At 46.3% G+C, this 22,151-nt stretch overlaps 1 protein-coding gene across 2 annotated transcripts; it reads left to right on the top strand.

Moving 5' to 3' along the window:
• The first annotated feature begins 1,871 nt into the window (after positions 1-1,871).
• GPR55 (G protein-coupled receptor 55) lies at positions 1,872-20,792 on the top strand. Of its 2 annotated transcripts, XM_069574692.1 has the most exons (3): positions 1,872-2,163; positions 11,139-11,234; positions 15,853-20,792. In XM_069574692.1, the coding sequence occupies exon 3, from the start codon at positions 15,861-15,863 to the stop codon at positions 16,905-16,907; it is 1,047 nt and encodes a 348-aa protein (XP_069430793.1). In that variant the 5' UTR covers positions 1,872-2,163; positions 11,139-11,234; positions 15,853-15,860; the 3' UTR covers positions 16,908-20,792. The 2 variants fall into 2 exon arrangements, with proteins under 2 accessions (XP_069430793.1, XP_069430792.1); XM_069574691.1 differs by lacking the exon at positions 11,139-11,234.
• Positions 20,793-22,151: the final 1,359 nt, after the last annotated feature.

Raw genomic sequence — 22,151 nt, 5'->3', positions numbered from 1 at the left:
TGACTTTGACTCCCCAGGGAAGTGGCTGCGGTGAGGGAAGGAGAGGAGCTGGGTAGAGAGGCTGGAGCCATGGGTCAACCCTGGGCAAGTCTCTGCCTGGTCCATCCCTAACAACCCAGCACACTCTGAATCTCTCTGGACCACATGTTCTCCTGCCAGGGCTCCACCATCACTCCCTTGATGAGGACCGTTAGCAAAACTCTTCAAGAAAGGAGGTGGAAGATGACTTGTGTTTGTGTTAAAGGGGAGAAAATAAGGACACATGGATGTTTACATGCTGATGCAGAGACTCTGAAAGAAGCTGCAATCAGGGGTTCCCCCAGGGGAAATGAGTACTGGACTGGGGGACAGGGGTAGGGCACAGACATTTTACTGTCTGTTTACAGATGTATTTGAATCACGTGTATGCATTCAGAATTTAAAATAAAAAGCCATAGCAATAAGACACAGATACTCATTAAAAAAAAAAAAAAGTAGACAGCTAGAACAGGAGATGGATGAGGCTCCCTTTGAGGAGGATCTGTGTGGTGAGTCACTCTCTGCAGGGTCCCCAAGGCTGACCCCTTCTCAGGGCTCCCACGCTCCATGTCCTGGACACCTGCTTGTCTCCGCCTTACCACTTTCCCCCAAGACTCCTGGCCTCCCTCTGCTGCACCCAGGGGCCCTCACCTCTGCTTAGATGGGGCCAGGGACCTGGGGTGGGTTCGCTTGGGGAGGGCCTGTCTTATGCCCTGCCCGGCCAGCTTGGGGTACCATGGCCTGATGCAGTGAATGAACTTGGTTCTACCCATCACACAAGCACCGGTATGATGGGATCGGGGACAGTGAGAGCTTAAGGGGCTGTCATGGTTCTGTCAAGCTCTTCCCTGAATGATGGGGGGGCCTGGGCTGGGGAGGGCCAGGTGATTCACCCACAGTCACACACAAGCTGTTTTGATTACTTGGAGACCACATATGTGGGGGTGAATCACCCAGGCCCATTTTGGAGAGTTTCTATTCCTGGAGGCGTCTGAAAGCCACGGCCTGCCAGGCCTGTAACATCGATCTGTGCCTTGGTCTTTAATGGGATTCCTAGCTCCTCCTGGGCAGGAGGGGAATCTGCCAGGCTGCTTTCAGCCCAGACTTCCCTGCATCTCTGGAATCTGCAGAGGTTCCCTGCTGGGAGCACCCTAGGGCCCAGTGGTGAATCTCAGCTCTTGCTGCCCTGGAGAGACCTCTGCTCCCAGGACTCTTGAGAGCCGTGTCACCCCAGGCTGACCCCAGTCCCCGTGGAAGCTGGGCCCAGAGAAGCCAGGGCTGGGGATAGCCTGGCAGCCGTGCCGTGGCCCTTGAAGGCACGCAGGTGGGGGCTAAGGTGTCCCCCTAGGCTGTCCTTCCCAGCCCCTAAGTCCTAAACATGAAGGCTTCCAACACCACCCTGCTTTCCGTGGGCAGCAGTTCTGAATCCTAAACCCCAGATGCACTGGAAGCCACGAGGGCCCTTTTTCAGAAGCTTGCTGCCCCTGGCGTGACGCCAGGCTCCAAACCTCTACTGTGGGTGACGTGGCCTCTTCCAAATGTTCCTCACACCCCAGCTCAGGCACTGGCTCTTGACTTGAGTTGGAAGCTGAGCAAGTATGCAGACCCTCTGGGAGGGCACAGGAGCCCAGAGCCTCTTCCTGACTGCATGCTCCTACCCCTGCCCAGGCCACATTCTAACCATACTTAGGAGGGAACCCCCCCACCCCCACCCCAGGGAGCCCCTCTCCAGACCGGAGAGGAGAAGCCCCTCTGCCAGATGAGACTGATGCAAAGCAGCTTGATATATATGGTCCCACGCCCTCATTTGACAGATGAGGAAGTTCAGCCCCAGAGGGGAAGTGCCTCTCCCCAGAGTAAGGTGGAGACCATGCTGGGAAATGACATCTCACACCTTGCTCAGCTGCACCGGACTTCCAGGAGGTAACAGCCCCCAGGAGGCTCAGAAAACCCGAGGCACCCAGAGTCCACCCACTGACGCTGGTCTCGGGGACCACGGGGTGACTCTCCTTCGGGGCTTGGGCTCCATCGGCACCTGCCCCGACTTGCCTGGCTGTCTTAGACGTCAGGGACAGAAGCAGACCCCCGGGCAGCCTTCGTGACAGCGGCAGCAGCAGGGGAAGACTGGTCTGTCCCTGATTGCAGGTGACATTTTCTATGAATCCTCAACTTCCTCCCGATTTGACTCAGAGTGGCAGCATGGGCTGGTTGGGGAAACCTCGCTGTAGGCAGCCCAGGAGCCGTCCCCAAGGGAGCTCGACTTGCGTGTCCCCACCTCCCTCCCTTGGGTCGGCTGCCTGCTGCCCCGGAATCAGGGCCGGGAAAGTACCAAGAGGCCAAGATGACAAGCTCTAGGAATCACCCTGCAGCCACTGAGCAAAGTGCTCACGGAAGGCTAGAGCTGCGCTCAGGAGCCCAGGCCAGTCCCTTGCCAGCTGGGTAATTTCCCTGGCCTCAGTGTACCTCTCAGGGGAATGGGAGCAATAAGAGTTTCTTCCTCACAGGGCTCTTGAGAGCAGTAAGTGATGGAAGCGCTTGTCCCATAGCCACCCACCCCGTAAGCATTCAGCAAGCTATGGCCACTGTTATATCTTATAACTAGATTATTCTCCAATCCTCATCAAGTGTCTCTTGGAGGAGCTAGAAGGGAAGTTACAGCATTTCTTATGAGTGGAAGTGAACAGGAGGTGAGGGAATGTCTGTAGGACTGGCCTGGAATAAGCTGTGTGCTCCCGGGGCGGTGAGGCAGGGGTGGAGGTGCGCACAGTGCAGCCCTGGGCTCCACAGAAGGCTTGGTGCTCTTGAATCTGGCCAGTCATCCCAGCTGCACAGGGGACACCTATCACCCTGGAGCTGCTGCAGACCAGGTCATTCACTCGGTCCCTCTTTGATTGAATAAGTCCTTGTTGAGGGTCTGTTTTGCATTATCTTCATGAGGTGGTATAAAGCGCAAAGAATATATGGTCCTTGTCCTGGGGTTGTTGGAGGAAAGCAGGGACTTGGCCCAGTGGCAGGTGGCCCCACCTGGCCATAGCAGGGAAATCACATCAGATGATGCTGGTGGTTTGTGGAAGTGGACTGAAGGAAGGGATGGGGTTTTTAAGACGGGAGGTGAGTCTGAGGGGATCAGACTCTGTTGGGTGGTGCCAGCTGCTGAAAGGAGTCAGAAAGGGGTTTACCAGATGGATAACCCCCTTGATTTACCAGGTCTTCTTGCTGATGATAGGTTTTCCAGGTGGCTCGGTGGTAAAGAATCTGCCTGCCAATGAAGGAGATGCAAGTTAGACCCCTGGGTTGGGACGATCCCCTGGAGAAGTAAACCCACTTCAGTATTCTTGCCTGGGAAATCTCATGGACAGAGGAGCCTGGTGGGCTACAATCTGTGGGGTCCCAAAAGAGTCGGATACAATTTAGAGACAAAACAACAACTTGCTGGTGATGCTTGTGGGGGTGGGGTAAAGGAAGGATGGAGAGGTCCAGAATGTGAGTCCAGCGGAGGCCCCTCACTACCTGTTTTGGCTTGGGGGAGTGCTTTGGTTTCTGTGAGCCTCATTGTCTTCGTCTATAAAATGGGCATAATTATAATAGCATCCCAGGAATGAACGTATTGAGTTCCCTCTGTAGAGCACTTAGCACAGAACTGGCCACATCTCAAATCCCCGAGCTCATGCCTGCACTCCCCCACCCACCCATACTCCACCCTCACCAAGCTTAGTGTGCAGCTATAGCAAAATTCTGGACTCCCGGAGATTCTGTCAGTGTGCTCCCTCCCCTGTGTCCTGTTCTTTCTCAATCATGATCCCCAGAAGCCCAGCTCAGGTGTTAACCGATGAGTTTGCTCATATTGTGGTGTTAGTAGCATATAACTGCATTCAAATAAATGTTTATTTTCTGCCTTCGGGGTTCACCACTGCTTGCCCAGAGAAAACTGGAATTACAGGCGAGGATGCTCCTCCTGCCATGATACCCCTCCAGCTGTGCTGATGCCGCTCTGCCACCAGCTGGCCCTCCCCACTCTCAGTTGGCTCACACCTCCACTCTCTGTGTGGATGAAGGATCTGGCAGCACAAGAGAAGCTTCTTAGCCTGCAAACCACCTAAAGTTGCATATTGCTGGTGTTTTCTGGGAAAGCCAGGACTTTCCAGGAAGGAAGGGTAGCTTGGTCTGAGCCACACAGCTGGGTTTAGATGCTCTTGCTGTGCAGACGTGGATCAGGGCTGCCCCAGGAGGGGTGCTGGGTCCTTGAAGGAGTGGGTAGCCCTGGGTCCTGACAGCTGCAAGAATCACAGCCCAGCGTGGGGTCGAGTTGGCAGTCCGAGAGCCACCACGGGCTCCTGTCCTCAGGGCTGGCTAGTGCTGTGTGGATGAGAAAAGCCAGACAGGCCAGAAAGAGGCCCCACAGCCAGAGAGAAGCAGAAGCAGCGCAGGGGCCTCAGGGCTCCCAGGCCCATCCTCTTTCATGTACAAGATGTTTCCTCTCTTCACCAAACATTAGAAGAACACATATTGCCAGAATATTCTATTTCAGCCTTTTTTTTTTTAAAGCCTTTCATATATGAGGATTTTCTTGATAACATTCCAAATAAACAGATATTCTGCCTTTGCCTGCATATCTCTGGGGACAGAGAGCTCATTGCACGGCCAGTTGGTCTGCTCTCTGACTCCAGTGGAAGATAGATCTGCTTCCTACAGCATCTGAAACTTCCTCTTATGGCCCCATGGAGTCATACAGTGGCGCCTGTCTCGAGCCTTGGAGATGCTGATATAACATCTCCAGAATGATGGAGGCATCTCCAGATGACATCTCTGGAATAGCTATAAGAATATCTATACTTCTACGGATTATGAGCAACGCTAGTCCTTCCTGTATGTCCTCCTGTGCTGGGGCATCCTAGGCTCTCCACATGACGCCCCTGCAGACCGACAGCCTCTGGGGCCTGGGTGCAGTGCAAGGGCCAATTGTCACATGTCCCCCATGTTCCTCTTCTAGAGTGTCTGTGTGTAACTGGGTTCACCTCATTTCTCGCTGTCTTTCCTGTCTGCAAGAATACTTAGAAATGATTTTCCTTTCAGCTGTGACTTCACTGGTGTTTTATCTGTAAATATTTGTTCCTTTCCAATATTTTGGCACTCTGCTTCTGACTCTATCTTTGACACACTACTTAAGAGACTCCTTAACAAGAATGCATGAAAATGCCTATTGTATACTATGATTAATACCATCAGTGCTGCAGCAAATACTTGTGTTTTCTTACTGTCTGTAGGAAAAGGATCTGAAAACTGAAGGGTGAAATTGCCATTGCCTTGGAGTCCTTGGCTGGGCCTAGGAATGGGATGAATTTGATGAAAGATACTTGCTATCTCCATAACAGAGCGTAATCCCTCGATCTATGACTTGGTCCTCACTAAACTGTTAGTTCTACATTATTAATTGAGCTGCTCAGAGCTCTAAACAGCTCTGTCTGCTTGATCAGTGATATTCTAAGAGGGGAGCATTAGGTCCTCTATCTACAATTGTATTTCTCTACTGTTTTGCATTTCTGCTTGTTCCCATCATGTACAGAAGTACATGGAACATAGATTTTATATTTTAATTGTTTATTATAACATTTACCTTGTAGGGTCTCCATATTAAAAAAAATTACACCGTCACATTTCCTTCTTTTCTAGTGGTCTGTGTATCTGATAATCCATAGATGATCTCATCATTTTACTCAGCTTATACCTTTTTTTATGGGTGTTTCTTATCAACACAAGATGATTGGGTTTTAATTATTTTTAATCAGATTCCCCCCTTGACAGGAAGTATTGTAGTTAATATAATTATTAGCCAGTATGGCATCACCTACTCGATGGACATGAGTTCGAGTGAACTCCAGGGGTTGGTGATGGACAGGGAGGCCTGGTGTGTTGCAATTCATGGGGTCGCAGAGTCAGAAAAGACTGAACCACTGAACTGAACTGACTGAACTGATTATGATTTGATTGTAATTGTTACATTTGTCTAAACCTCCATGGGGTTGCCCCTCTGCTCTCTATATTGAGGTGTTGCAGTTTTTTTCTCTTTGTTTCTATAGTGAATTTTCTCTTCCTTTTGTCCCTTTAAAATAGACAAGATAATTTAGCCTAAATAACCACTCTAGAAAATAGTCAAGTTTAAGGACTACATTTATTTCTATTAATAGCTCTCTCAACTTTGGGAGAATTGTGTTAAAAGATCTTCCCTCCTCTTCACCCACTCTCTGGCCCTTGAATGATCATCTGGCAGTTTGAGTCTCTTTCACACGGTTCCTTCCTCCTGAAAGTGAAGTTGCTCAGTCGTGTCCGATCTGCAAACCTGTGGTCTGTGTCCAGGGATTTTCCAGGCAAGAGTACTGGAGTGGGCTGCCATTTCCTTCTTCAGGGCATCTTCCCAACCCAGGGATCAAAACCGGGTCTCCTGCATTGCAGGCGGACGCTTTACCATCTGAGCCACCAGGGAAGTCCTTCCCCTTCTGTTACACACAATTTTGATGATGTGATGACTGACATGCAGACAGAGGAAACCTTGCTTTTATCATGGATTTGTTTCTTGTGGCTATTCTCTGGTCTCTTAAGTGGCACCAGCTTCTCGCCTGTCCAATTCGTTGTCATATTATGCTTTGTTCTCAAGTCTCTCTGATGCTACGTGTTAACATCTTTGACCTGGCAAGATGTGTGCCTCATCAGCTGAGCATCTTTCAGTTCAATGCATTCCTTTCAATTCTGTGTAAACCTCCCTTCCGTCCCCGCTGTGCCTCCAACACACACTCAGATGTTGCTTCTTTGAAGGGAAAGTCAAAAGCTGTTGCTAATTTTCTTTTACCCCAGCATTTAATATATTAAACCATTTAAAAGTTGTTTTCATTTTATTATTAATTAGAAAAATACACACACACACAAAAGAAAAAGAGAGATAAAGATAAAAGATTTAGAAATCACTCACCATTTAACTGTTTGAATGCAACCAGTGTTTGACATATGGAAATTTTTTTTCTAGGTTTTTTCCCTGTGCGTGGGTTTTTTTAATCATATTTGAAATCATTCTGAATGTATAATTCTGTAGTTTGTGGGTTCTTTATTTAACGTAGTCAGCATAAACATAATATAGTCAGGCAAAAATTTTCCATTGAGTAGATTTACCGTAGTGAAATTGAGCTCTTGTTGACATTCAAATGAATGCGTGTATTTTTTGCTATCAGAAAAAGATGCTAAAGTGAACATATTTCCGTACACATTTTTTCCTTTTTTTGCATAATTTACTTAAGGTAAATTTTTAGAATCACTGAATGAAACCCTAAAAAAGATTTCTAGGGCTTGTAATATAAGTTATCAATTTTCCAAATTTGGGTACATATCTGTATGCTCACTAGCATATTGATTATTATTTTATGGAATCCTTGTCAGCATCTCTAGATAATATAAGCAAAAAATTCATTTATTCATAAATTTTATGGGAACCACTTGTGTCTTTTTCTGTTAATCTATTGTGTGTCTTGATATTACTCATCTTTTAACACTCTTCATAGCAAAGGAACATCATTTATCTAACTTATTTGTTGTATTTTCTTTCCTTCAATATATTCTTAGATGTTAAGCTTTTTTAAACAAAAAGAAATTTTCTAATTTTTGTACAGTCAAACCTGTCCTATCTGTTTTCTGATTCTTTTGCTTTTCAATTATTCTAAGTTGCAAAGAGCTTTTCCTTCCTTCCACTGGCTTTTATGAATTGGCCACTAACTAAGTTTTCATGTAGTTTTTCTATGGTTTGATCTCTTGAAGTTTTTTTCACTTATGAATTTGGAATTTCTTTTTCTACTTGGTATGAGATGAGGATTCGAAAGTTAGTTTTTAGCCCTCAAATTCTTCACTGCTAGTCTTAACATCATTTATTGACTAAGCTTTCTATTTGAGTTATTTTTTATTTATTGTTCTTATACTTTTCCCTTTTTATTGATTGATTTTTAAAATTTTTATTGGCGTTTATTTGCTTTACAATGTTGTGTTAGTCTCTGCTGCACAGTGAAATGAAGCAGCTGTATATATATATGTGTGTGTGTGTGTGTGTCTATATGTATATATATATGTGTGTGTGTGTGTGTGTGTACATATATATATATATCCTCTCCCTCTTGGACCTTCCTCCCACCCCACCCTCCCATCCCTCTAGGTCATCACAGAGAACCAAGCTGAGCTCCTTCTGCTATACAGCAGGTTCCCACTAGCTATCTATTTTATACATGGTAGAAGGCAATGGCAACCCACTCCAGTACTCTTGCCTGGAGAGTCCCATGGATGGAGGAGACTGGTAGGCTGCAGTCCATGGGGTCGCGAAGAGTCAGGCATGACTGAGCGACTTCACTTTCACCTTTCACTTTCATGCATTGGAGAAGGAAGTGGCAGCCCACTGCAGTGTTCTTGTCTGAAGAATCCCAGGGACGGGGGAGCCTGGTGGGCTGCTGTCTACAGGGTCGCACAGGGTTGGACACGACTGAAGCGACTTAGCAGCAGCAGCAGCAGTGTATATATGTCAGTCCCAATCTCTCAATTCGTCCCACCTTCCCCCTTCCTCCTCTGTGTTCACATGTCCATTCTTTACATCTGTTTCTCTATTCCTGCCCTGGAAATGAGTTCATTTGTACCATTTTTTCTAGATTCCACATCGATGCGTTAATATACGCCATTCGTTTTTCTCCTGACTTCACTTTGTGTGACAGACTCTAGGTCCATCAGCGTGATGGAGAGGGTGTGGAGAAAAGGGAAACTTCATGCGCTGTTGGTAGGAATGTGAACTGATACAGCCACTGTGGAGAACAGCATGGGGGTGCCTTAAAAAACTAAAGAGTTACCATATGCCCCAGCAACCCCACTACTGGTCATATACCCTAAGACTTAGTCTTTCAGTTGTATCCTATTCTTTGCGACTCCATGGACTGTAACCTAGCAGGCTCTTCTGTCCTTGGGATTTCCCAGACAAGAATATGGGTTGCCATTTCCTTCTTCAGAAGATCTGCCTGACCCAGGGGTCGACCCTGCATACCCTGCATTGGCAGGCAGGTTCTTTACTGCTGAGCCACCAGGGAAGCCCATAGTCTGAGCAAACCAGGATTCAAAAGGACGCTTGCTTTGATTCAGGGGAATACCTCATTTCTTCTTACTGTTTCTGTTGGTTGTCTACTTGGAACTTCCGGTTGTCGGCAAGTGCCCAGTTTCAATAAGAATGCCTCTTTTTGTTTTGTTTTGTTTTTTTTTTTTAAACTATTAAATGCAACTGCTGCTGCTGCTAAGTCGCTTCAGTTGTGTCCGACTCTGTGCGACCCTGTAGACAGCAGCCCACCAGGCTCCCCCGTCCCTGGGATTCTCCAGGCAAGAACACTGGAGTGGGTTGCCACTTCCTTCTCCAATGCATGAAAGTGAAAGGTGAAAGTGAAGTCGCTCAGTCGTGTCTGATTCTTCGCGACCCCATGGACTGCAGCCTACCAGGCTCCTCCGTCCATGGGACTCTCCAGGCAAGAGTACTGGAGTGGGGTGCCATTGCCTTCTCCGATTAAATGCAAAGTTGGCTGTTAATGTGAACAGGTTACTCTTTTATCAGGTGTAAGAAGTATCCTTCTCTTCCTCCATTTAAATGACTTGTGGAAAAACTATCATACAATGCGATGGCTTTTCATTTTTGTCCTAATGATGTAACGCACAGTATTAGCAAATTTCCTAACATTGGAAAAAGGTCTTACATTTCTATGGTGAATATGACTTGGTAAAATGATGAGCTATAATTTTAGTATATTGAGTTCTATTTGGTAATATTTTAACTCAGATATTTGCATCTATATTCATACATGCGTTTGAGCAGTTTTCCTCTTTTGTGCTACATTTGTCAAGTTTTGGTGTTTGGATAAATTAGTTTCATAACAAATTCTTGATTGTCATTATCTTGTGTATCTGAAGAGTATGGGAATTATCTGGTCCTTGAAAGTTAAAATATGTTAGAGCCCCCCACCTTTAGATATATTAAAATCTATTTATTCTTTGATAACATTCTCAGTTTTACTCATGGCTTTTGATCTAATCAATACCACTTGTGTTAATTCTTGTATTAATTGTGGTAAGTTATGTTTTGCCCCTAAATTGTCAACTACCTCATGGTTTTTAAGTGGATTAGTAATACGGTAATTTCTTTTTATTTTTTTCTCTCTCCTCTATTAGTCTTAGAAGACCTTCTCATTTCTAGTTTTGCTTGAATCTTGTTTATCGATCACAATTATTAGAGGTGTTTGTGTTGTTTAATTTACTCTTCAACTCCCTCTCTCTGCCAAAAAATTAAATTGACAGATTTTGGTTATTTTCCTCTTTGCTAATTCTTTTATTTTCACTTTTATCTTTATACAAATTTCCCCTATTTCTCTATTACTTTAGTGTTCTTTTTTTCCCTAAATGCCCATGTTGACTGTTTCAATCATTTATTTAGTTTCCTTTAAAAAAAAAAATTTCAAGCTGTCTGGGCTATGTATTTATCTCTGAGAATAGTTCTGGCTGCATCTTGTGAAATTTTTTTTAAGCAATCAATCCAGAAAGCTCTTGTCATTCTTGATTATGCCCCATGCCTTTTGTTTTGTAATCCTGGCTTTACTTAGTTTTTTAAAAGCCAATTTTGTTTTTTATTTCCTAGGCTTCTGTGTATTGTGGTCAGAGTATATACCCCACAAAATTTCTGCCTTTCTTTTAATGGAAAGCTTTGTTCTTGCTAGACAGGTAATTTATCTTAACAACTCTTTCTCGGATATTTGAGAAAAAAACAGACTGCTTATTTATTTAAAATAAGATCTAAGAGCTATTAATTAAATTATATTCATTACATTATTTATATAATTCTGTATCCTAATTTACATTTTGCCAATTTGATCTGTTCAAATCTATTCCATATTAAAATCTGAAACTGCCATATTTTTGCCAATGGCTCTTGAATTTTAACAGTATTACTTTATGTACTTGTATACAACATCTAGTACATAAAATTACTATATTTGTCTTCACAATTTTTCTTTTATTAACATAAAATAAGCTCTTAATCCTGATTCGTAGTTTTATTCTTAATTCTACAGTGCCAGGTATGAATATTGCCACTTGGACTTTCCTTTTGCTCATATTTGTCTGATATCTCATCGTGGGACTTCTACTTTGAATATTTCTGTCATTAAGTAAGTGTGTCCTTTATAAGCAAGAAAGAATTGCACTTTATTTTGTAATTGAACTGAAAACATTGGTTAATTTTTTAAATTTGAAATCTTCAAAGTTTATTTGGAGAATGTAATTGATTTTATTGATGTAATTTCTATGCTTGGTTACTTTTCCCCATTCTATTTACTCCTTGACTGTTTTGTCTGATTTGTTTCTATCAATTTTAGTGATTTTGAGGATAAGCATGCTGTTTTTAATAGTCAGTTGTTAGGTCAAGGTTTAAAAAACCTTATGCTTTCTGTAACTATCAAAGTTAAAAAAGAAGACAGAACAATTACTTTTAATTTCCCTTTTATGTAATGTTTTCTTTTCCTGTGTCCCAGTACTCTCTGTCATGCTTACCCTCTGCAACCGAAGAACGTCTCCCTTCTTCGTTACTTTATCTGAGGTATTACAGCTTGTCTTTTTTTAAAGACATGGAAGATCTCTTGGGGCTTCCCGGGTGACACTAGTGGTAAAGAACCCGTCTGCCAATGCAGGAGACTCAAGAGATGCTGGTTCGATCCCTGGTTCGGGAAGATCCCCTGGAGGAGGGCATGGCACCGCACTCCAGTACTCTTGCCTGGAGAATCCCATGGACAGAGGAGCTTGGCAGGCTACGTCCACTGGGTGGCTCTGAGTTGGACCCAACTGAAACAACTTAGCATGCACGCAAGATCTCTTTTACTTTTTTTTCTTCTAAATCTGTAACTATATTCATCATAGCTTTGGTCTCGTTCCAGTTTCCTGTTCTGATTCTCTGAACTTGCCCATCTTGATGTTTGCATCTTTTATTGTTGGCATCTCTTGGAGAGCTAAAGTTCTGCCTCTTGGAGGCAGCTTCCCCACTCTGTCCCCCCGGAAGCCATACATACCTAGTTGGCTTTCTCTGATCTTCACACCTGAACAGCCACCCAATTGGGCATGAAGTTCTTGTGCTCAAATTTAACCCCTTGAAACTTTTCTGGTGTAATTTTTTTCAGAGAGGTTTCCAGGAAACTTGGCTTATTTATTCACAAATGTTTTAAGCTTTTATTTTAGTGACATTTAAAGATGTTAAGTCCTGGAGGAGGGCATGGCAACCCACTCCAGTATTCTTGCCTGGAGAATCCCCATGGACAGAGGAGCCTGGCGGGCTATAGTCCATGGGGTCGCAAAGTCAGACACAGCTGAGCGACTAAGCACAAAGATGTAAGTAGGACATCTGAGAGTGACTTTCTTTCCAAAAACTGCATAAAACATGGTTTCTCTAATCCAAGTTCTCATCTCTGTGGTGTAATTCAGCCTACCTCTCAGGCACCAGCTGCTTGTGGTTAACAAAGTTCCTCTCAGGCCCTTCAGGTCTGTTCACAGACCCAATTTGCTTGATCCATGACCTTTCGCCATTCATCTTATTTGCTTCCTAGTATGAAGCTGGGACCAGGGCCCTGGTGACTGACAATCCAACTGGGGTCATGCCCACCTTGGGCTGGTTCTACCCAATGATGGGGCTCTGAGAAGGCACTGGTCCTGGGAGATTCCTGCTGGACATGGAACTTGAACAGGTGACTTGTGCTTCTGGTCTCTTCGATGACCTGGCCCATCATTCTCAGAGCTGCGCTATGGTCTGAAGTTCTACCCAACTCTTCCTTCCCTCTCTCCTTACACAGGTGTCAGACTGCTTTGCAGTCTGAGGGCTCTTCCTGTCCACTCCTATTTTTGTTGTTGTTTAGTCACTAAGTCCTGTTTGACTCTTTTGTGACCCTATGGACTGTGGCCTGCCAGGCTCCTCTGTCCATGGGATTCTCTGGGCAAGAATACTGGAGTCGGTTATCGTTTTCTCCTCCAGGGTATCTTCCTGATCCAGGGATCAAACCCACAGCCTCCTGCATTGACAGATGTGTTCTTTACCAGTGAGCCACCAGGGAAGCCCGTACACTCTTGTCTCTCGCCTTTTATCCTTCACCGGCCTTTCCCTTAATATATCTGTCAAATGTCTAATACTGTCTCAGCATTTGCTTCTTGGCCTCCACCCCTGCACCATCTTACAGTTGATTCAATCAGCTGATTCAGTTGATTTCTGCGGATCCCAGAGCTGGCCAGAACAGGTGCCATCAACAGCCCCAGACAACAGGTCTAGAGTGGGTGGTTGCTAGCCGCCACTACAAGTGGATTGCTTTTTATTTGCAGCCCATCTTTGGGGGGAAAAAATGACTTTTATGTCTTGCTGCAGCCTGGAGGTTTTTTTAATCTTATTCCAATGAAGTTCCTGATCTTTTTAGAAAAAAGATTTTTAAAAAGATGGTTTCCTTGAACTTTCAGAGGGAATTCAGGGGATTAATTTTTCAGATTCTTTGCTCACTCTACCATTAGCTGGAAGTATTTTTTTTTTCAACCTAATTTCTTATTGCCAATCCATGGTGTGCTTTTCTAGCTTCAAAAATTAACATTTGAAAAGCTCACATTTGAAGTTGTTCAGCAATTGAAATGTGACCTTTAGGATTTCCCTGCTGGAGGACACTGATAGCTGACTTGTATCTTTTCCACACGAATAATTGGTACAGTCAATTCAGACAAGTCCTGGCATCTTAGAACCATTTTTTTTCCTCTGTTAGTTTTTCATCAATTTGTTCAATTCAGCCATGTTTTGGGCTTGAATTTGGGTTTATCTTTAAACATCACTAATTTTTTTTTTCTTGGCCACTTTAGTTCTAATCTTTGAATCAGAAGCAATGAGCTGGGTTCACCCATGGAGTCTGCTTGAGCATGACCCAGCCCCAAACGGATGCTCCAAGTTCCTTTCTCTTTAAGCACAAGCTTGTATTTGCTCTTATCTTTGTGGTTCTTGGTTTTTTGTTGTTTCTGATGTTGAAGGTGACTTCTCTTAGCCAAATGAGTCTTCCTCTTTGGTGTTGCAACACTTTCAGTTAGATCCAAATTGGGTTCTTGTCTGTTCTTTTTGTCATTTTTCAAACTTATCTTGTTGCTTCCAAACTATTCTAGCTGTTGTTGTTGTTTTTTTTTTTAGATAAGCTTGTTGGATAGTTTGGGATATTCAGTCAGGAGGGGGCAACCCGCCAGCTTGCAGTTAATTTATTCCAGGCTTCCTAGGGTTGGGGCAGTTAAGTTACACCTGGGACCTACACTGCACAACTCCAGGAGGTGCCATTCACACAGACCACAGGAGTCTGAAGCTTTTAATATGAGTCAGTACCTTTTCTTAGATCTTCCATGACATAAACCTATAAGAAAAGTTAGCACATAGGAAAGTGTTGAATTTCTGAAAAGGCACCAGATAATGTATATTATGTATTTACTATATAGTGCTCAATGGATTATATATATATTTCTGTTTTTGCCAGCAGTTAGAGAGGGTTTGGGAATGATATTCTATACAGGGTCTTAAAAATACTCAACTGCTGCCTTCCCAAGGGCTTGTGATCTCTATCCGTCTGCTGGTATCCAGCGACTATCTGCAGCCACACCTGCAACCTCGGACCTCTTGTTCCTGAAGCCAGCTTTAATTTTCTTTCTGTTCAAAGGCCTTTCTTTGCCTTAGGGAGACCTCAAGCCTTCACTTCACTTCCCGGTGACTCAGTGGTGAAGAATCCGCCTGCAGTGCAGGAGATGGAGGTTCGATCCCTGGGTGGGGAAGATCCCCTGGAGGAGGGCATGGCAACCCACTCCAGTATTCTTGCCTGGAAAATCCCATGGACAGAAGAGCCCAGTGGGCTACAGTCCATGGGGTCACAAAGAACTGGACATGACTTAGAGACTGAGCACACACACGTGCACAAGCCCTCAGTTCACTTCCTTTGGGAATGTTTTTTCTTCCATGTTTTTCCAGTCTCTGTGTGGTTTTCTTCTTGGAGAGCAAGAGGCTCTAGCAGCTTCAGACTTTATCCTCCGAATTTCAAATCCCCAAGAAGAAGCCCCAACACTCTTCCTGGAAACCCAAGCAAGAAGTTCATTACTTTTCACCTGCTCTGGGTCAAATATTCACCCCTGGGCTTATAAATGAACCAATGACAGTGTCCTGGGAATGTGATGGACTGATTGCCACCAGCCCTACAGTTAGGGGTGGGGTCAGCTCTGTCCAACCTTAGGGGTGAGGGTGAGGTGGAGCAGAGGGTCAACATACAAAGAGAAACTGGGTTCTGAAAACAGCATTTGAAGCTGTACAATCTGCAGCTCAAGTCAGCAGTGCCCTAGTTTTCTTGTTTCCAGAAATTCTCTCTTTGATGAAACCAGTTTGGGTCAGGACTTATGGTCTTTCTGATACTTTCAACAGAAAGACTTCTGATAGGAGAAAAGGGAACAGAGAAAGGGTCATGCATATTCTGTTTTTGTAAAAGATAAAGACACATACACACACGTGTGTGTGGTATATATAATATATATATCCATATATATATTCATATATATATATATCACAGTGATTACATCTGGGCAACAGAATTAGAAGGTGATTTTCCTTCCTGTGTTTTCTAATTGTTGTTCGGAGAGCATAGATTGCTGTGTGATAAAGGGGATGTTTTCATGAGTCTTGACAAAGTTGTTTGACTCCATTAGTTCTAGAGAGTAAGAGGAGCTTCATCTCATCTATTGTTGACATTGTAGGAAGGAATATGAGCCAGCAGAACCAGAGCGAGAACTGCTCCTTCGAAGATGTGGACGACCTGATGAAAACCGTGCAGTTGGCTGTCCAAATCCCTACCTTCCTTCTTGGTCTGCTCCTCAATGTGCTCGCCATCCGAGGCTTTAGCTCCTTCCTGAAGAAGAAGTGGCCTTGCTACACTGCCACCTCCATTTACATGATCAACCTGGCAGTCTTTGACCTCCTGCTGGTGCTCTCCCTCCCATTCAAGATGTTCCTGTCCCAAAGGAAGGGCTCATTCCTTCCCTTCTGTACTCTGGTGGAGTGCCTCTACTTCATCAGCATGTATGGGAGCATCTTCACCATCTGCTTCATCAGCATGGACAGATTCTTGGCCATCCGGTACCCAATCCTGGTCAGCCACATCCGGTCCCCCAGGAAGATCTTTGGGATCTGCTGTATCATCTGGGTGCTGGTGTGGGTTGGGAGCACTCCTGTCTATAGCTTCCATGGCAAAGTGGAAAACTACACATGCTTCCATAACATGTCTGATGGCACCTGGAGCGCCAAGGTCTTCTTCCCTTTTGAGGTCTTCGGCTTCCTTCTTCCCATGAGCATCATTGGTTTCTGCTCCTCCAGGAGTATTCACATTCTGGTTGCTCGTCAGGACTACACCCATGACTGGGTCCAGCAGAAGGCCTGCATCTGGACTATTGCGGTCAACCTGGCTGTCTTTGTGGTCTCCTTTCTCCCCGTCCACCTGAGTTTCTTCTTGCAGTTCCTGGTGAGGAATGGCTTCATCGTGGAGTGCAGAACCAAGCAGAATATTAGCTTGTTCCTGCAGTTGTCCATGTGTTTCTCCAATTTCAATTGCTGCCTGGATGTTTTCTGCTACTACTTTGTCATCAAAGAATTCCGCGTGGACATCATGACCCACCGGCCTTCCAGAACCCAGCTAGTCCACCAGGATACCATGAACACCATGGTTAAGGGAAAAAAGTCATGCCTGGAGGAAGGAAACCTTAACCCAAATTCCATAGGGAATATCCCTTCCCAGGGCTCTGATGTGGTGGGCTGACAAGTGGTGCATTTACTGGTGTGCCCTCCCTCTGATGCTTACTTGAATGCCATCTTTGCTCACTGTGGCCCCAAAACCTTTCCTCTGAACTCAGACAACTTGACATAAGCCACTCAGTGTCAGTATCTGGGGAACTCTGAAGAACCCAGGTGAATTCTCAATTTCTCAGTCTCCAAAGCAGGAGGCCTTTGACTATGTGGATCACAACAAACTGTGGTAAATTCTAAAAGAGATGGGAATACCAGACCACCTTATTTGCCTCCTGAGAAACCTGTATGCAGGTCAGGAAGCAACCATTAGAATTGGACATGAAACAACTGGTTCCAAATTGGGAAAGAAGTACATCAAGGCTGTATATTGTCACCCTGCTTGTTTAACTTGTATGCAGAGTACATCCTGTGAAATGCTGGACTGGATGAAGCTCAAACTGAAATCAAGATTTCTAGAAGAAATATCTACAACCTCAGATATACAGATGATACCACCCTAATGGCAGAAAGCAAAAAGGAACTAAAGAGCCTCTTGATGAGGGTGAAAGAGAAGAGTGAAAAACCTGGCCTAAAACTCAACATTTGAAAAACAAAGGTCATGGCATCTGATCCCATCACTTCATGGCAAATAGGTAGGGGAAAAGTGGAAACAGTGACAGATTTTATCTTTTTGGGGTCCAAAATCACTGTAGATGGTGACTACAGTCACAAAATTAAAAGATGCTTGCTTGCTCCTTGGAAGGAAAGCTATGACAAACCTAGACAGCATATTCAAAAGCAGAGACATCACTTTGCCGACAAAGGTTGGTAGAGTTGAAGCTGTGGTTTTTCCAGTAGTCATGCATGAATGTGAGAGTTGGACCATGAAGTAGGCTGAGTGCTGAAGAATTAATGCTTTTGAATTGTGCTACTGGAGAAGCTCTTGAGAGTCCCTTGGACTGCAGGGAGATCAAACCATTCAGTTCTAAAGGAAATCAACCCTGAATATTCATTGGAAGGACTGATGCTGAAGCTCCAATACTTTGGCCACCTGATGCGAAGAGCTGCCTCATTGGAAAAGACCGTGATGCTGGGAAAAATTGAGGGCAGGAGGAGAAGAGGGCGACAGAGGATGAGATGGTTGCATGGTATCACTGACTCAATGGACATGAGTTTGAGCAAACTCTGAGGGTTACTGAAGGACAGGGAAGCCTAGTGTGCTGCAGTCCACGAGGTCACAAACTGTCAGATACGACTCAGCAACTGAACAACAACAAACGCACGAGGCAGAAGAACTGGGACCGTCTGAATAAGGCTGTTTCCCATCTCTCCTCTGTCCTTCTGTTGGCCTAGAAGATTCTGGAAAGGAAGAGAGTTAAGAGAGAGAATCAGGAGAGTTGGGCATGGAGGAAAGATGGAGTGGGAGGGACTGATGAAGCTCCTTTTTAGTTTGGGAATCCCGGGGTGGAGTGGTTGGACTTTCTGGTCTCTTCTGGGGCTCTGTTGACCAATGACCACACAGAGATGCCAGCAGAGGGGGTGACTGGGGAGAGTAAGAATGCACAGAGAACCCCGTTTTCTATGGGCTTTGGAAAGGCCTGAGAGGTCACCCAAACCTTCCTGTCCCCAGGAGAAAGCTGCCGAGGAACTGAGGGGGACTGGCGTGGACCAGGCTGTGTGAAGCTGTGGGCACTGTGTGGAAGCAGCGGGGACAGAGTGAAAAGCTGTTGGTGGCACCTGAGAGCCATGAGGGGACAGCATATACCTGGGAAAGGCAGGCGACAGGCCGAGGGCTGGAAGTGGACAGCCCATTCCTCGTTGCTATCTGAGCACCCGCTGCGTGGAGTTTGAGCACTGGCCCGGGGGGAGGCGAGGCAGTAGCGACAAGCCTGGGAGAGGAAAATTCCCGGACATGACCAGCTTGCTCTCTTGAACAGGCTGGGATGTTGTTGGTTTAGTTTCAGTTTTAGATTTAGTTGGATTAATTTCCTTGAGAATGATGAGAAGGAAGCTGGCTTGATTTGGTACAGCCAGAGAACAGCAAGGTGTTTGACTTGCCCATCAGAGTCCTGGCTAGGCAGCTGGCCACAGTGGCACTGTTCACAGAGCTGTCCCTGTTCTGTGGCTGGGAGGGAGAAGATGGGAGAGCCAGGGACAGGGGTGAAGGACCCATCACAACGAAACAGGGCTCCTAGCAGTTCCTGGTTGGAAACTGTAAATGATTGACTCAGGGTTTGGACTGGGCTTCTCTGACACTCTAGACAAGGTACGGCAGTGACAGCTGAAAGCCTGCCGATGACTCAGCTGCTCTGGGGAGTGAAATGATTATCAGGATAAATTATAGGGTGGTTTGCAAGATGGAGTGAGTGGGATGAAATGTGATGAATGAGACGATGTGCACAGAGGGGAAGTCTTTAGGAGGAAAAGCAGCCACTTTCTACCTGCAGCATAAGAGGGGAGGGGATGGGGGGCATGCAGTGGGGAGAAGAGGGTGATTTAGATAAAACCCTGAGTGGGGAGGAGGCGAGCTTGGGTAATCGCCCAAGTCTTGAAGTGCTGGGGTTCTGCTGGGGTGGGGTGTGGGGTGGGGGTGGGAGCGGCAGGAAGGATGGAGGGCAAGGTGGCTTCCTGCCTGAGAACCCTCAATTTCACCGAGAGCTGTTGACAAGGAGGAGCCTCGCCTTCTCCTGCCTCCCCTGTGGTCAGTGGTCAGGTCCCACTCCGTGGGGCTGGAGGGAAGGGTGAAGAAGAAAGGGTAGAAATGGAGCAGTGATCACGCCCAGGACCAGAGACTTTGCCCCTCAGACAGGGCTTGCATGGGGCGCCAGACAGAGTCAGGGCTCTGTGGACCCCGAGATGAGTACTGCCCAGCTGCCCCAAGCCCCGGACACTGCTCCTCCTGCCTAGGGCTGCACAGTCCCACAGCCATCCTGGACGGAGGCACACCTGTGCCACTCTCAGAAAGACAGACATGCATCAGCAGGACACTCGGCTGGATTCGGTCAGAGGCCGTGGTGGGTGGAGTTATGAGTCGCCCCTCCCCCAGTTTCTCTCTTTGCGCCAGAAGCTGGGAGCCTGCCTGGTGGAGCTGAGTGGACAGTTGATGCCACCATTGCATTCAGGGCCAGACAGGCTTCTAGAGAGGAAAGGGATGAGGGGACCCTGACAACCCATCATCCCCAGTGATGAGGGGACCCTGACAACCCATCATCCCCAGTGATGGAGATGTCTGTAAGCATACAGTCTTGTCTTGTGGGCAGCATGACTCTGCCTGAGCCAGGAGACAGAGGGAGGGAGGGGAGTCTAGACTCAGAAATTGTGCAATTAGCTGTTAGGTGTAGGTCCTTGGGGGGCTGTGATGGTATGGAGTGGATGTGAAAACTGTGGGCCTGTGGGTGAGCCTTGGGGACCCTGCGACTGATCCCAGTACTCTCAGGGGAGGAGATGGACCTGCTCTCTCTCCCCAGGGGGACCCACCCTGGCCTGCGGGGCGGGGCTGGGCACAGGTCCAGTGCTGCAGGCCAGGCTGCTCTGTAGGAGGGTCCACCCTCAGGGCTCAGCCTGGCCCATAATCAGCAGTCAGGCCCAGCTGGCACAGAAGGGGCAAAGGGGCAGGATTAGGATCAGGGTGCTGATGAAGCCACCTGCAGCAAGTAGCATTCAGTGAGTTGGGGACAGCTGTGGAAAAGCCAAAAGTGCCACCACTAAAATCAGTGCAGCCTTAGGGATGTCGTCCGGGCATAGGTGTCACCTTATTTGTACTCCTAATCTGAAAAACTCTGAGATACACTCGGTGTACGGACATGTGTGAAACTGAGACAATTAATTGGAAACAAAAATTTGATTGATCTGATTTTCCAAGTAAATAGATTCCTGTGATGCTGAGTAATAAATAGATTCCTGTGATGCTGAGTAACCTTGTGTTAGGCTATACTTATTGGTTCCAGAAAAGAGCTGGCAGCTCATGGCCCTCGTCAAGTGACCCAGTAATCTTGGTCAAAGGAACTATGAAGGCGCCAGGTCAAAGAAGCCACCTAGACACTGAGCCTGGGACCACAGAGAACTACACTCTGGCCTCACGAGCATAGCTGGGACCTGTCCCAAGTGGCCAGGAGCCAGACCCTGCAGGGTCACAATGCAGCTCCTCACAGTCACGTGGGTATGTCTGGTTCTCTCTGGTGGCAACTGGGCCACACGGACCCCACAGGCTGTGGTGCTGAGTCCACTGCACACTGCTACCGCCATCTAGTCTCACCAACACTGTGACGCTGGAGCCACCTCCAAAGGCTCTGGCTCCTCTGCACACATTGTGCAGCCGAGCACAGGAGACCTGCTGACGTGAGCAGGCTGAAGACACAGGGCCAGTTCTCCAGGAGCCTTCCACCAATGACCCCTCCCTGCTCTGACTGCCCACTGAGTGAGTCCATCTCGCCCAGGTTAGATCTGATTTTTCCTTCATGCCTCATCCCACCTGAGTCCTTCTGACCCATCCAGCACTCCTGGAGAATGTGAACAGCCAGGTGCTGGCCGTTCTCCTGAGCCTCCCAGAATCTTAAGCCCAGCCCAGCTATGGCCTGGGAGCCAAGGGACGACTGGGGACACCCTTGCTCCGTGACAGCTGTTGTGGACTGAATTATGTTACCCACCCTCCCCACCAAATCAGGTTTATTACTTTCTTGGACTCCAAAATCACTGTGGATGGTGACCACAGCTGCAAAGTTAAAGATGCTTGTTCCTTGAAAGGAAAGTTATGACAAACCTAGACAGCATATTCAACAGAGACATCATATTCAGTGGAGACATCACTTTGCCTACAAAGGTCTGTAGCGTCTAAGCTATGCTTTTTCTGTAGTCATATGCAAATGTGAAAGTTGGACCATGAAGAAGGCTGAATTCAAGAATTGATACTTTTGAATTGTAGTGCTGGAGAAGACTCTTGAGTCCCTTGGAGTGCAAGGAGATCAAACCAGTCAATCCTAAAGGAAATCAACCCTGAATATTCATTGGATGGACTGATGCTGAAGCTCCAATACTTTGGCCCTGATGCAAAGAACCAACTCATTAGAAAAGACCCTGATGCTAGGAAGGATCGAAGGCAAAAGGAGAAGGTGGCAGCACAGAATGAGATGGTTAGATAACATCACTGACTCAATGGACATGAACTTGAGCAAACTCTGGGAGATAGTGAAGGACAGGGAGGTCTGGAGTGCTGCAGTCCATGGGGTTGCAAAGAATCTCAAAGAGTCAGATACAACTTAGTGACTCAACTACAGCA

The sequence above is a fragment of the Ovis canadensis genome, chromosome 2, assembly GCF_042477335.2.
Source record: "Ovis canadensis isolate MfBH-ARS-UI-01 breed Bighorn chromosome 2, ARS-UI_OviCan_v2, whole genome shotgun sequence".
NCBI lineage: Eukaryota > Metazoa > Chordata > Mammalia > Artiodactyla > Bovidae > Ovis > Ovis canadensis.
This window is presented reverse-complemented; position numbering and strand designations above follow the sequence as displayed.